Source organism: Ahaetulla prasina, chromosome 1 (genome assembly GCF_028640845.1).
Source record: "Ahaetulla prasina isolate Xishuangbanna chromosome 1, ASM2864084v1, whole genome shotgun sequence".
Lineage (NCBI taxonomy): Eukaryota > Metazoa > Chordata > Lepidosauria > Squamata > Colubridae > Ahaetulla > Ahaetulla prasina.
The window spans coordinates 364,309,292-364,325,583 of record NC_080539.1 but is presented as its reverse complement, the minus strand read 5'-3'; the positions used below and the strand labels follow the sequence as shown (position 1 = coordinate 364,325,583).

Sequence of the window (16,292 nt, the reverse complement as noted above, 5' to 3'; positions counted from 1 at the left end):
AAAAAAAGTGTAAGAAACCCTGATTACATTATTGCAGATTAAAATATATAAAAATAAATATTATTCTTTTTTTTAATTTGCATTTATATCCCACCCTTCTCCGAAGACTCAGGGCGGCTTACATTGTGTTAAGCAATAGTCTTCATCCATTTGTATATTATATACAAAGTCAACTTTATTGCCCCCAACAATCTGGGTCCTCATTTTACCTACCTTATAAAGGATGGAAGGCTGAGTCAACCTTGGGCCTGGTGAGACTTGAACTTGCAGTAATTGCAAGCAGCTGTGTTAATAACAGACAGACTTAGTCTGCTGAGCCACCAGAGGCTCTGTACTTGCTTTAAAAAAAGGGATTACTTGCTTTCCCACTTTTTGCAATTTACTCTGCACAAATGTATACACACACACACACACACACATAAGAGCATCGTGCAGAATTACTGTGTGCTCATGAGCATATTGATCCAGCATTTCTCAAGATTAACTTTAAAATATTTTTTGTACCAAATATTTTGAGAATTATTCCTATTCACTTCCCGGACATCTTTTTAAAAAATCATGAAATCGCCAGAGGTTTTTCCTGCCAACCGCCAGCCAGAAAAGAATCAGGGAAACCAGAACATCCATGAAAAGCATAATTGTTCCATTTGTAAAACAAAAGAGGAGTTAATCTTTCCATGGTTAGCAGATTTCACGTTTTGCAGAACAAAAACATCAAGACAGCTACAGTGATCATAGCTCCATCCATTTTTCTACACATATTGCATATCCAAGACACATTAAAAAAAACATCATGGTTGCCATCTTGACATTTTTAACCATACTCTGCAGACACAACGTGGGAGCCCTGATATTGCTGGCTTTTGAAGAGGGTATTGATGGCCTGTCATACCCTTTTGTTGTGACCAATCTCACCTTCCAATTGTCCCTCCCTCTGTCTGGAACAGCTGGCTAGGAATTCTGGGATTTGCAATCCTAAGGCATCAAATGGGAACAAATCAGGGGTGAAAACTACTTACCTTCCCTACCAGTTTGGAAGTGTGTGCACTGCGCGCGCATGATTTTGGACCCTCTGCACATGAGCAAAGCCTTCTGCGCATGCACAGAGGGTAAAAAACAGGTTACTTCCTGGTTAAAACCAGGAAGTAATGACATCCAGGCAGGTGGGCGGAGCCTCGCACTGCTGCCATTACTGGTTCTCTGAACCACCTGCTGCCACCGTTACGGGTTCACTCGAACCGGTGTGAACCGGTAGCATTTCACCCCTGGAGTGCCATTAGGGAAGCTGTCAGTCTCACTGCCCCTAAGATCCAGCAGTCTAAAACATATGAAGAACAGTTGCAGGAATTGGATCGGTCTAGTTTAATGAAAAGAAGGACTAGTGGTTTCAATATTTAAGGGGTTGCCACAAAGAAGAGGGAGTCAACCTATTCTGAAAACCACTTGAAGGTAGGACAAGGTAAGACAAGAAGCAATAGATGGAAATTAGGACTGAGGAGAAATTTCCTGACAGTTAGAATAATTAATCAGTGGAACAACTTGCCTCCAGAAGTTGTGGGTGCTCCAACACTGGAAGTTTTTAAGAAGAGATTAGACAGCCATCTGACTGAAATGGTATAGGGTTTCCCAGAGGTGGTTTCAGCAGGTTCTGGCCAGTTCTGGAGAACCGGTAGCGGAAATTTTGAGTAGTTTGGAGAACTGGTAGTAGAAATTCTGACTAGCCCCACCCCCATCTATTCTCTGCCTCCCAAGTCCCAGCTGATTGGGAGGAAATGGGAATTTTGCAGTAACCTTCCCCTGGAGTGGGGTGGGAATGGAGATTTTACAGTACCCTTCACTGCCATGCCCACCAAGCCACACCCACAGAACCGGTAGTAAAAAAATTTGAAACCCACCACTGGGGTTTCCTGCTTGAGCAACAGGTTAGACTAGAAAACCTCTAGGGTTCCTTTCAATGCTATAATTCTGTTATTCTGTCTGTCGCAAAGGAGCAAGCATGGAGGCACTATAGAGGAGAAATGGATGCTTTTCATTTTTATTTATTTTACAGTGTGGATCAGCCAGTCCAATCAAAACGACCCCGTGCAGCATATACAATTCCCATTTTTGTACATTCCCATCTGAAACAATGAACAACAATCCAACAAATACATGGGAAAAACAACAAAAAACCAAGCATAAAACAGAAATGGCCCCCAAATTAAAAAAAACTCCTTTCCTTGCCCAAGGGAGCTCTCACAACATTCTAATCCCTATAGTCTCATTAACAGATAACAAAAGCTGGAAGGTAAACATCGCACCCAAGATATTTCCTTGGTGATTTGTTCAATATATATATATATTGAATATATCTATATATATTCACAGTATAAACAGTCATGAGTGTCCTGCTGTCCCAGGTAAAAAGGGAGAGAGAGGGAGGTTCTTTGAACGATTGAAAAAAAATGGAACTCTGCAGTACACCATCCCTTCAGAAATGCAGAAGCTTGCAAGAGGCAATGGGGCACATGCGCCTTCCAACCATTTTCATGAGTCCATGATGTCCCATCACATTTTTTTCCTACGACGTCTCTTCCTTCTTGTCAACAATGCTGTAGTAATACGTGCGGATCAATGTCTCCACAGCAGCAAAGTTTGGGCGGTCTTCCCATCTGGAGACAAGAAAGTAGACATGTCAGAAATAAGGGGGAAATAATCTTGTCTGAATGACACACCTACTACATACATGGCAAATGAATGAAATCCCAATGAAATCTCGTCTGTAGCATGGAAGCGTTTGCAGGTAGGGACAAAACGTCAAGATGGCAATTGCAACATTCTGCCCCCTGTGCTTGAGAACACTTTCAGGGTTCAAGGCTTTGCAAAGCCCTTAGGGAGGATCATGTTCCAACAGACAAACGCTGCAGCAGAAAAGGACGAGATGTCCTTGATGCTCTCTGAGCTTGGTTGTTGTTGTTTTTTGCAGATCTAGTTTGCATAACCAAAACTAGGTAACATCATCAGGTAATGAAACATCTACAAGAAAATCCCAAAGGTCCTTTTTTTCAGGAAGCAATTGAACTTTCTTGATTTGAAGACGTTTAGCTTCTCATCCAAGAAGCTTCTTCAGCTCTGGGGAATGGAAGCAACTATCCTGTCAGAGCTGAAGAAGCTTTGTGGATGAGAAGCAAAACATCTTCAAAGAAAAAACAAGAAAGTCCAGTTGCCTCCTGAAAAAAAAGCACCTTTGGGACAACCATGACCTGGATGACTGAGAATCTCTACAGACGTCTGCAAGAAAACAACCAATTTCAGGGAGCACCAAAGACTCCTCATTTCGGCTTTGAGCTACAAATATTATCCTTTATCGGTACAGGAAAGCATGTTTTCTGAGTCTAGAAATATGATCCTCCTTGGCTGAGGGACTCTTAGCATGCCTCTGCTGCCAAACCGAAAGAGAAGGTGGTGGTCTCGCCTTACTTGTAAGTCCAACATAGATTCATCAACTTGTACATCTCTGCTGGACAGCTGGATGGACATTCCATACGCTTCCCTTCCTGGAGGAATGTCATGACTTCGGGTCCTTTCATTCTCTAGGAGGGGAGAAAGAGATTGGTTAATGAAGCTGAGCATCTGTTTGGTTAAAACGCTAGAAGTCAGCCCCGCTCAAGTAGATCAGACCATGAAATCAAGTGCACAGGAAAGCTAAAACTACTTTGATTGACACTGGTTACAATAAGAGTTTTTGCAAGTCTGATTGTGCTATGCCTCCTTCTTCTCCTTCTTATGCTCTTGTGAATTAGGCAGGTGTTGCTTTGAGCTGTTTACTAATGTGTTCCGGCTGTTGTGGACTTTAAAAAATGCTTCAGCTCCTTTTGCCTATGTGATATTTCCATCAAAGTCATCTTCCTTACTGCCTATACAGAGTGACAAAACCCAAAACAAAACAGAGGGCTCCTACTTTCTTGGCCTTCTGGAAGGCTATGAAAACCTGGCTCTTCCCTCTGGGTGCTGGGCAAAGAAAGGAGTTGAGCCCCTTCTGATGTAAACTGTTTTGTGCCTTGGTTGTCTCTTAGAAAGGGTGTATTTCTTAGACTCACTGGAGAAGAGCCTAATGCTGGGAATGATTGAGGGCAAAAGAAGAAGGGGATGACAGAATGAGGTGGCTGGATGGAGTCACTGAAGTAGTTGGCGTGAGCTTAAATCAGGGCTGGGCTGCTGGGGGTTTGCAGGGGTTTGAGAGAACCTCTAGCTAAGATTCTGTGCAGTTCGAAGAACCCCCAAATCCCACTCCTGGCTGGCCCCGCCCCTCCCAGAAGTCCCCACACGGCCTGTTTTGGATGCAGATAAGTGCAGGGCACGTGCGGAGGCTCAGGGAGGGTGAACAACAGGCCTACCGGAAGTTTGGGAAGCCTGGGGAGCCATTTTCACCCTCCTGGAGGCTGGAGGAAAGCCTCCATAGCCAGGGGAGGGCAAAAATGCCCCCCCGTCATGGTGCAGAAGGCTGACTAGGCCATGCCCACCATGGCTACGCTCACCCAGCAACCTGGCAAAGAACCCCTTGCTAAAAATTTTGAAGACCACCCAGGGGACTCCAAAATGGACTCCAGGGGATGGTAGCGGACAGGAAGGCCCCATGGGGTCGCAATGAGTCAGACACGACTTCGGGACTAACAACAACAAATTTCTTAATATGTTATACGGGTTTGATTGTTGTTAGCTCCCCTGGTTTATATTGTGTACGATGGGCATCTCTTAAATAAGCAAATACACAAACCAATCCAGCATCCTACTTCCTAGGTTCTTTGGAGGCATCAAGACACTTGGCAATACCTTCCTTGATATTCACCAGATTCCCTTCATCTAATCTAATCCTTTATCTAAAGATTGCTTTAATATTAAAAGCAATTAAGTGGAAGCTAACATGCTACAAAGCAAGCTTTATATTCAAGTAAAATCTGTATTTCCGCCATCACCTCTGAGCCAATAGGAAGCCAGCTTGGTCGAATGGTGAAAGCACCAGGTCAGAAAGGAGGAGAGTGTGAGTTCAAGTCCCACCTTAGCCATGAAAGTTAGCTGGGTGATTTTGGGTCAGTCACCCTCGCTCAGCCCAAGCCCTCTCACAGGGTTGTTGTTGTGGAGAAAATAGGAGGAAGAAGGTACGTTCGATATGTTTGAATTATTTGTACAAATAATAAAGGCAGGATACAAATAAATAAATGGAGACCTCAAAGCTATTCTTAGAAAATAAAATGATGAAATCAGGTGCTTTGGCTGGAAAGGTGTCTTGTGTTTAACCAACGCTATTTTCACTTCCCGTCTGCAGCAGACACTTAATAAAGCTTCAGATGGGGGAAATAATTTTTGCTGAATCCTGTTTACAAAAAACCTGGAGCCAATTGCACGCATCCAGAAGCAGGTTCTAATTCAGAGGCACCCATGGAGTAGGGCCAAAATGTCAAAATGTATTTATCAATTGCTAAGAAAACCAACATAAAGCAATAAAAATACAATTTAAAAATAACAAAAATACAAAATTCATTTAAGGTGGCCTCACAACCATACAACTGCAGCCTCATTCTTTAGATCACAGCACTACCTTAACCTTTTTGAACCCTCCCTAGTGTACAACCAAATTCTATCCATATTCACCTTGTAGGGTTTCTGACCATAAGAAAAGGCCTCCCACATAGTCACCCCATAACTCCAGACATCACTCTTGCTTGAAAACTTCCGATACAGGATGCATTCTGGCGCATACCACTTCAATGGCCACTTCCCAGTGGTCTTGGCCTGTAGATGACGACAGAATGGAAATTTCTCCAGGTAAAAACTATTTGGATGAGATGAACTATTTGAGAAGACCAAGTATGTAGTCCTTGACTTACAACCACAATGGAGCCAACATTTATGTTGCTAAGCGAGAGAGTTGTTAAGTGAGATTTGCCCTGTTTAACAACCTTTTTTTCACCACATCACTGCAATTGTTAAGTTAGTAACACAGATGTTGAGTGAATCTGGCTTCCCCATTGACTTTGCTTGTCTGAAGGTTAAAAAAGGTGACCACATGATCCCGGAACACCACAACCGTCATAAATAGCAATCAATTGCCAAGCATCCCAAATTTGATCACATGACCATAGGGATGCTGCAACAGCCGTAAATGTGAAAAACGGTCATAAGTCACTTTTTTCAATGCCGTTGTAACTTTGAACATACATTAAACAAATGGTTGTAAGTCTAGGACTATCTGTACAAGCACATATTTATTTCTCCTAAAATACAAAATGCTGGGGGAAAGTGATGTAGTCTCCTTTGCAACTCTTGAAATTCTCCTAAATTCTAGATATCTCTAAAAACAGCTTTTATCTTAAAGGTCATAAAAGGTATCCATCAAGGTGGATTTTTGATATTCAATAGGACAGACTCTGCTGTGGCACCCACACAGACAGGTGCACTTAACAGAGTTTACCAATTCATTTGTTTATTTATTTAAGTAAATAATGTATATCATCCCCCATGATAGATAGTTTTATTTTTAAAATAATTTTATCATATTTTGCAAAGCCTGAACATAAAAAAACAACATAAACTAATAATCAAGAGCCTCTCTTTGAGGGAGATGGGAGATGAGCAGCTTTGAAAAAATGAAATATTAATAAATAATAAGAAAGAAAGAAAGAAAGAAAGAAAGAAAGAAAGAAAGAAAGAAAGAAAGAAAGAAAGAAAGAAAGAAAGAAAGAAAGAGTGCAGAGAAGAGCAACCAAGATGATTAGGGGACTGGGGGCTAAAGCATATGAAGAACGGTTGCAGGAACTGGGTATGTCTAGTTTAATGAAAAGAAGGACTAGGGGAGACATGATAGCAGTCTTCCAATATCTCAGGGGCTTCCACAAAGAAGAGGGAGTCAAGCCATTCTCCAAAGCACCTGAAGGCAAGACAAAAAGCAATGGATGGAAGCTAATCAAGGAGAGAAGCAACCTTGAATTAAGGAGAAATTTCCTGACAGTTAGAAAAATTAATTAGTGGAACCACTTGCCTCTAGAAGTTGTGAATGCTCCAACACTGGAAATATTTAAGAAGATGTTGGATAACCATTTGTCTGAAGTGGTGTATGGTTTCCTGCCTAAGCAGGGGGTTGGACTAGAAGACCTCCAAGGTCCCTTCCAACTCTGTTCTGTTCTATCATATTCTAATAAATAAAGAGAAATGATAAAGAGACTAGGGACAGAAGTGCAAAAAGGTATGAAGAAAAAGAAATAAATGACTTTCTGCTGTGTTTTTTGTGTATTCAGGAAGTGCTAACAGGGAATGCTTGCATTAGAGTGGGAATGAAATCATCCTTCCCACCCTCCTTATCCTTCCAACAAAATTCTCTTTGAAATGAGAGGGTCCTTGGTGCTCTCTGAGCTTGCTTGTTTTATTGCAGGCCTTTCATTACCCAAACTAGGTAACATCATCAGTGCTAGTAAGGTACTTATACCGGTAGTAAGGATAAGCTTTTTACGTCTGCAAGAAAACAAGCAAGCTCAGAGACCACCAAGGACCCCCTCATGCCAACCCTGAGTGACAAATATTCTCTTTTATTGGTCTCTCTGAAATGCCAGCAGGATTGATTTCCCATCTTGTCTTCTTGCTCACCATATAATAACTGTCATCAGCTGCCAAAGCTTTGGAAAGCCCAAAATCACTGATCTTGGCATAATGCTGGTTGACAAGCAACACATTTCGGGCAGCCAGGTCCCGGTGAACAAAGTTCTTTTCTTCCAGATACTTCATTCCAATGGACACCTGATGCATCAGTTCGACCACGTTATTCACCGGAACTTCATCCCTAAGGGAAAATGAAGAGAGAAAAATCTCACAACCATGTGCCCTTACGGGTAGTCCTCGATTTACAGCAGTTCATTTAGTGACTGTTCGAAGTTAGAAAGGCCGTGAAAAAAGTGATGCATGATCGTTTTTCACACTTACGACTGTTGCAGCAACCCCAGCAGTGTTGGGTTGCCCCCAGTTCAGACCGGTTTTTGCAAACCGGTAGTAAAACCCGGGGGGGAGGCTCCGCCCACCGACCCCGACGTCATCAAGCAAGTGCGTGTGCGCGATCCTGCTGCGAACCAGTCGTAAAGGTAAGTAGAACCCACCCCTGATCCCCAGGGTCACATGATCAAAATTCATGCACTTGGCAACTGAGTCATGTTGGTTGCCGTGTTTTGGGGGTCATGTGATCACATTTTGTGACCTTCTGACGAGCAAAGTCAATGGAGAAGCCGGATTCTCTTAACAATCATGCTACTAACTTAACAACTGCAGTGATTCACTTAACAACCCTGGCACGACAAGTTGTAAAATGGGTCAAAACTCAATTAACAACTGTCTCACCAATAGAAATTTTGGTATCCATTGTGGTTGTAAGTAAAGGACTGCCTCTACTTGATCTGCTCCTTATGGACTGGAACTTCACCTCTCCACTTGGCTACTTGTTATATTCTAGGATTTGTAGACCAAATACATTTGGAGAATTCCAGATAATTGAAGGTTTTATCTTACAAGCACCGCATAACCCTTCCCTCATTCATTTCCTTATTACAGGTAGTCCTTGACTTACAAGCATTCATTTAGTGACCGTTTGAAGCTACAGTGGCACTGAAAAAAGTGACTTATGACTGTTTTTCATATTTTGACCGTTGCAACTTCCCCGTGGTCAAACTTTGGACACTTGGCAACTTATCAGGGAGGATTTTCAGCCCCTGAGCAGAGAGGTATTGACAAATGGCCTGTGTCAGACCTCCTACCCCACTGAGCTGAAAGGTGGAGTAGCTGACATCAAAGACTTCTTCCAGAATATACGACTTTGTGATTATCTCAGTGACACTGAACTGATGGGTCATAAATGGTTCTAAGCCCACATCCTGGAAAAGTATATATTTCTTGCATGATGTGATGGCATCAACTCACTTCTTGGAAGACAAGAACTTGTGCAGGGGGCCACCTGATGCCATCTCCATCACCAGCATGAGGGCTTCTGCGTGACACACTCCAATGAGACGAACAATGTAAGGATTGTCAAGCTGGTGCATAATCTGGGCCTCCTTCATCATTTCATCCTGCTGTACCACTCCATTGCCATCTTTTAGCATTTTGATGGCTACATCAATTTGCTTCCTGGAAGGAGAGAAAATAAGAAGATAGAACTTAGAATAGATTTGGAAGGGACCTCCGAGGTCTTCTAGTCCAACCCTTTGCTTGAGCAGGACACCCTTTACCATTTCAGACAAATGGCTGTCCAGTCTCTTTTTGAACGCCTCCAGTGATGGAATTCCCACAACTTCTGAAGGCAAGCTGTTCCACTGGTTGATTGGTCTCACCATTAGGAAATTTCTCCTTAGTTCTAGGTTGCTTCTCTCCTTAGTTAGTTTTCATCCATTGTTTCTCGTCTTGCCTTTTGGTGCTTTGGAAAATAGTTTTATCCCCTCGTCTTTCTAGGAGCCCCTCAAATATTGGAACACTGCTATCATATCAACCCTGGATGGAGATGCCACTCATGATAGCAAAAGTAGGGAACAGTTGATGTGAGGAGCCTGAATTGTTTCAAATTGTTTTTTTGTAACTCTGAACAAAAAAATTGAATATAACTCCAAACACATGTGATTCATAGTTGTTCCCTTTCTTTCTAGAAATGTCAACTATTTTGGGCAGTCATCCCCTACTGAGTGCAATTTTATTTCATAGAATAAAATAGAATAGAATAGGATAGAATAGAATAGAATAGAATAGAATAGAATAGAATAGAATAGAATAGAATAGAATAGAATAGAATAGAATAGAATAGAACAAACCTTGGAGGTCATCTAGTCCAAACCCCCAAAGTGGTATAGGAAACCCACTTTACCACTTCAGACAAATGGTTATCCAACATCTTCTTAAAAAATTCCAGTGTTGGAGCATTTACGACTTCTGGAGGCAAGTTGTTCCATTGATTAAGTGTTCTAACTGTTCTAATTTTTCCTTAGTTCTATGTTGCTTCTCTCCAATTTTTTTTATTTGATTTTGTCACAACAGTATATACAGTCATCAACATAAACAATAACTCATCATGAGAGAAAAATTATATATAAGTAAAAGTAAGCAACAACTATGTTAATTTGATATAATGAAGGGAACAATAGGACAGGAACGGTAGGCACTTTTGTGCTCTTATGCATGCCCCTTATAGTCCTCTTAGGAATGGGGTGAGGTCAATAGTAGACAGTTTTTTGTTGAAGATTTTGGGGTTTTGAGTAGAGACTATAGAGTCAGGTAGTGAGTTCCAAGCGTTAACAACTCTGTTACAGAAGTCGTATTTTCTGCAATCAAGTTTGAAGCGGTTGACATTAAGTTTGAATCTATTGTTAGCTCTTGTATTATTGCGATTGAAGCTGAGGCAGTCTTTTACAGGAAGGACATTACAATAGATGATTCTGTGTGTTAAACACAGATCATGTCGGAGTCGGCGGAGTTCTCTCCTTGATAGGTTTCCACCCATTGCTTCTTGTTCTACCCTCAGGTGCTTTGGAGAATAGCTTGACTCCCTCTTCTTTGTGGCAGCCCCTGAGATATTGGAACACTGCTATCATGTCTCCCCTAGTTCTTCTTTTCATTAAACTAGACATACCGAGTTCCTGCAACTGTTCTTCATATGCTTTAGCCCCCAGTCCCCTAATCATCTTGGTTGCTCTTCTCTACATTCTTTCTAGAGTCTCAGAATCTTTTTTACATCGTACCAGGCCTGAAACAAAACATCTCTGGCATTCTGGGAAAAATAAAATGGCAGTCATCAAAAAATAACTGCCAACAAACTCTCTTATCTTGGTCAAAGATATATATAACAAAAACTAACCACAGCAAATTCCATGAAAGAGAATAAATGTAAAATAATTTCCTAAAAACAAAATGTGGGGTTTTAAAATAACAACCAAGAAGAGAACCTCAAAGCAAAGCAACATATTGACTGTAATACCCCCATGTTGTGACTGTGTGTTGTATCCCACTCCCTGTGTGGCCCACTTGAGGACTATGCCAGGTTTTCATGTCAAGTCAAGGATACCCTCCTAAAGTGGGTGAGGTTATTTGCTATTTTGGAAACAGGGACCTAGGAATGCTTACAGGGGCAAAAAAAGGACCATAGCTACTTTCCCTCCACCAAGTTAAGACATGCACCCCTTAATTATCTCCAAATTTAAGGAATCCTCGGCAAAAGACAAAGAAAAAAAATATTTTTCTCATAGGGAATAGCAACTTCTGAAAACAGAATAGAATAGAATAGAATAGAATAGAATAGAATAGAATAGAATAGAATAGAATAGAATAGAATAGAATAGAAGTTTTATTGGCCAAGTGTGATTGGACACACAAGGAATTTGTCTTGGTGCATATGGTCTCAGTGTACATAAAAGAAAAGATACCTTCATCAAGGTACAACATTTACAACACAAATGATGGTCATAGGGTACAATTTAACATTTAATGATACAACACTTAATGATAATCATAGGGTACAAATAAGCAATCAGAGAAAACCGCAGAGATCTAACTCAGCACATTAAGAGAAATGTATCTAAAAACATGGACTGCACTTACTTCCTCATTTTGTAAACTCCTTTCCTGACACACCCAAAGTTGCCCTCTCCCAGGTCCACTTCATCAATCATCAGACTGCTCCTTTTTAAGAATAGTTTCCGGTCTTTGAGCTCTTCAGGGTCACTGTAGGGGCTTTCATAACATGTTGTGTCCATGGGCAAGATCCGAGTCTTTTTCCCTGCTCCTATTCCATCCCCAAGAAAATAAAGTGGATTAATTGTGGGTTTCGTGGATTTTGAAGATCCCCTTCCTTATTTCACAATTCCCTGTCCTCCTAGGTTCAGCTCAAGCTACCCGTGTTGTATCAGTGACATTGGCTCCTGTAAGATTGAAGAGTAAGTCAATGTATGTTTATTGAATCTGAACTTTGATTAACCATAACAATATTCATCTGATCAGCAAATAGTGGTATTTAATAACAGGGGAAATTATAGTCTCCATGCCATTCTGTGAGGCATCTTGCAAAAATCTAAGGAAAACCAGAATGTGAATGAAATTATGTATTGGTACAAACAAAAGCCCAACTTCTTCCAGCAGGCAAATGGAACTAAGTTAGAACTAAGCAAACCTTCAATAGGAGGACACTATTCTGGTGGTCTCCTGGGGAAGTATTAACCAGGTACTTGGCGCTGAGCTTCTGAAGTCGAAAGTACTGTATTTTTTTTCAAAAAAGAAGTAACTCCACAAGTGACCACAAGAGGGTGATAAAGTAATAGAGAATAGAGAATAGAATTTTTATTGGCCAAGTGTGATTGGACACACAAGGAATTTGTCTTGGTGCATATGCTCTCAGTGTACATAAAAGAAAAGATACTTTCATAAAGTAACATATATACTGTACAGTGTATCCTAATGTTCTTCTATCTATCACTTTAGGGATATTGTACAGTGTTTACACCCTCCTGTGGCCACTGCTGGTACTACTTTTTATTATTATTTTTTAATGGAAAGAAAAGTAAGTTTCAAATGCTTTTTTTATGAACTGGCCAAAAAAAGATTTTTTTCCAACTTTAAATTAAATGGAGACTAACAGAAAGTAAATACATGTTTTGGGTTCACGATGCTTGTGGGGTTCTATTAAAAATACAATAAACTTTTTTTCCAAAACGGGTTGCAACCTGAACAGTGGATGGGATCTTATAAACAACAAGCTATCAAGAATTTTTAAATTTAATTTATGCTGGTTGAGCACTCTTTGGGGAACAGTATTTCTTGCAGGAATTGTGTTCTTTTGAGACAGAAGATTGAAACAGTCATTCTTAGTACAAGTTTGCAAAACCCACTTAACAAATTTCTCACTTAGCAACATGAATGCTGGGCTCCATTGTAGCAGTAAACCAAGGACTATTTGTATTCTGTTAACCATCAAAATTATGACAGCACTGAATGAGGGGGAATCTATGACTGGTCCACGAAGTTGTGGCCATTGCAGCATCCCTGCAGTTACATTACCACAATCTGAGCAGTTGGGTACTTGGCTCACAATTATGATGTCACAATGAGCCACGGTCACATGAATGCCATTTGTGAACTTCCCTGCCAATAAAACAAACATTTTTATCTTTATGCGGTATCTGCTAATACTGATCTCAAACTCACCAAAGGGCTCTGGGGTGTATCCATCTGAGTTCTGAGGTGTGAATCTCCGACCAGCCTAGGAAAGTCAGAGCAGAAAATATGCATTTGTACCAGACAGTTGTGCCCTAACGCTGCAAATAAAAAGGGACAAAGCAGGGGTGAAATCCAAATTTTTTCCCTACCAGTTCTGTGGGCGTGGCTTGGTGGGTGTGGCAGGGGAAGGATACGGCAAAATCTCCATTCCCTCCCCTCCTGTGGGAAGGATATTGCAAAATCTCCATTCCCACCCCACTCTGGGGCCACCCAGAGGTGGTATTTGCCGGTTCTCTGAACTGCTCAAAATTTCTGCTACCGGTTCTCCAGAACCTGTCAGAACTTGCTGTATTTCATCCCTGAGATAAAGGGAACCTAAAGCTAGCCAGGGAGTTGCGTGTCTGAATTGGGGTTTAAATCCTGCTCCAATTTTATCTTTTTTGACATTCAGTTTGAAAGGGAGGGAGCTAAAAGAGTGGGGTTCCCCCCCCCATTCTCTGCATTCCACTAAACTCCCGCTGAAGAAACAGGCTTGAGATTTGGAGCTACAACCAGACCAGGGGTGAAATAGACAGAGACAGACAGACAGAGACAGAGACAGAGACAGAGACAGATAGATATATTTCTGAGCAGGGAATCACATACAGAAACAAAGCCCTGGGTTTTAGACCTTCACGGTTTTTCACTTTCTCAGAACACCCAGTCCCAGAGCTCTATTCTTGGAAATAATGGTAATGCTAAATTACCTTTAGCATTGTAAAGGTAATGTCTGTCTACCTACCTATCTACTATCTACCTATTTATCTATTTATCTATCTATCTATCTATCTATCTATCTATCTATCTATCTATCTATCTATCTATCTCTATATCTATCTCTATATCTATCTCTATCCATCTCTCTCTCTCTCTCTCTATCGCTAACTATATCTATCTATCTCTTTCTCTCTCTCTCTCTCTACATACCTACCTACCTATTTCTATCTCTGTCTATCTCTATCTATCTATTTAGCTATCTACCTATTTAGCTATCTCTCTCTCTCTCTCTCTCTCTCTCTCTCTCTCTATCTATCTATCTACTTACCTACCTACCTATCTATTTCTATTTCTATCTCCATCTATCTATCTCCATCTATCTCTCTATCTATCTCTATCTATCTATTTAGCTATCTACCTATTTAGCGCTCTCTCTATCTAATCTATCTATCTATCTATCTATCTATCTATCTATCTATCTATCTATCTATCTATCTATCTCATCTATCTCTTCCCCCTTGTCACTGGGTCAGCCATTTTGAGAAGGAGGAACACTTCTCTGCCATAGAGATCATTCTTTCATCTTTCATCTTTGTTCTTTGTTCTTTGTCCTTTGCTTAGTCCCCCTGATTTCTGTCCTGGGAGAGGATTGTTTTTAGGCTGTTTTATGACAGCTGTAAATGCTTTTGCAGGCAACATGGATGAGAAGCAATCCATAAAAGCATTCACCGAGCAAATGAAGACCACACTTACCAATGTAGATGGATGCGCTGGTGGCAGTGGAGTGGCGGCTGCTGGAAAGAAGGGAGGAAAAGAATAATAGCAAAAATTGTTTGTATATACAGGCAGACCTCCATTTATAACAATTCATTTAGTGACCATTTGAAGTTGCAATAGAACTGAGAAAAGTGACATGACTTTTTTTCACACCTATAACAATTGCAGCATCCCTATAGTCACATGATCATAATTCAGATGCTTGGCAACTGGCATGTATTTATGACAGTTGCCGTATCCCAGGGTCATGTGATCAAATTTTGTGACCTTCTGACAAATGAAGTCAAAGGGAAAACCAGATTCACTTAACAACCGTGTTATTAACTCCTGTGATTCACTTAACAACTGTGGCAAGAACGGTTATAAAATGGGGCAACTCACTTAACAACTGTCTCAGTTAGCAACAGAAATTTTGAGTTTTATTATGGTCGTAAAGTTGTGCCATGAAGAGTTGCAACCATCCCATTGAACTGAATTGGAAAGATATTGGCAACCAGTGCAGTTTGCAGAGCAGAGACATAATAGGGGCTGACCGAGAAGGTATAAAGATAGTCCTCAACCACAACTGAGCCCAAAATTTCCATTGCTAAGCAAGACAAATAATTAAGTGAGTTTTCTCCCATTCTATGATCTTTCTTTCCACAGTTATTAAGTCTATCACTGCAGTTGTTAAGTTAGTAACGCGGTTGTTAAGTAAATTTGCTTCCCCGTTGACTTCGCTTGTTAGACATTCACAAAAGAGGATCATCCTGAGACACTGCAACCACCATACAGTAAATACATGCCAGTTGCCAAGTGCCTTGGATTTTGATCACGTGACCATGGGGATGTTGCAATGGTCATAAATGTGAAAAATTGTCGTAAGTCACTTTTTTCAGTACCATTCTAATTTCAAACAGTCACTAAAGAAATGGCTGTAAGCCAAGAACTACCTGTATAACTGCCTGCTGTCATGTATATAAACATCTATAAAATTGAATGCCCTGACTTTTGGGGATAGGAATCTGCATATGCATATGCAGCAAAAGAAGCTCCTGGGACATTATTTTACCAAGAGTATAACTTTACTATAATTCCACATTGGCACAGAAGAAGCAAAGCTGGTTACTTTCGCGCACGAAAGTAAAATCAGCATAAGTAAAATCCCTGGGCCACCTATCAGTTACAGTCAATTTGTTTTGGGAAATGCTCTAAGCACCTTGGAACTTCCCCATTATCTGACCTTGGGCACCAGGATTTAGCCAAGCAACAGTCAGCTCTCTTGCATTCCACAGTTCCCTCCCAAGCCTCCCTTACATTCCAAACCTGCCCACCCCTCCCTGTTTCTTTTGTCTGGTTGGGAGCGGAGTGCTTAGCAAGTCAGCCATGACACTTTAATTTTGAAGACTGCCGTAGTGCAATTTTACAGCTGAGTATCTCCTGATCCAGGGGTGAAATTCAGCAGGTTCTGACAGGTTCTGGAGAACCAGTAGCGGAAATTTTGAGTAGTTCGGAGAACCAGGAAATACTACCTCCGGCTGGCTCCAGAGAGGGGTGGGAATGGAGGTTTT

General features: G+C 41.0%; 1 protein-coding gene across 2 annotated transcripts in view; it reads right to left on the bottom strand.

Moving 5' to 3' along the window:
* Positions 1 to 2,038: 2,038 nt before the first annotated feature.
* LOC131188271 (tyrosine-protein kinase ZAP-70) overlaps positions 2,039 to 16,292 on the bottom strand; it is a 36,137-nt gene continuing 21,883 nt past the window's right edge. Inside the window, exons 6-13 of one of the 2 annotated variants that reach the window (XM_058163422.1) lie at positions 14,719 to 14,759; positions 13,198 to 13,252; positions 11,599 to 11,782; positions 8,938 to 9,144; positions 7,621 to 7,813; positions 5,632 to 5,772; positions 3,460 to 3,572; positions 2,039 to 2,651 (exon numbers count right to left, since the gene is read on the bottom strand). In XM_058163422.1, coding sequence (XP_058019405.1) covers positions 2,561 to 2,651; positions 3,460 to 3,572; positions 5,632 to 5,772; positions 7,621 to 7,813; positions 8,938 to 9,144; positions 11,599 to 11,782; positions 13,198 to 13,252; positions 14,719 to 14,759 — 1,025 coding nt within the window. In that variant the 3' untranslated portion in view covers positions 2,039 to 2,560. The remainder of the gene's footprint in view (positions 2,652 to 3,459; positions 3,573 to 5,631; positions 5,773 to 7,620; positions 7,814 to 8,937; positions 9,145 to 11,598; positions 11,783 to 13,197; positions 13,253 to 14,718; positions 14,760 to 16,292) is intronic. The other variant, XM_058163423.1, reaches the window with a different exon arrangement.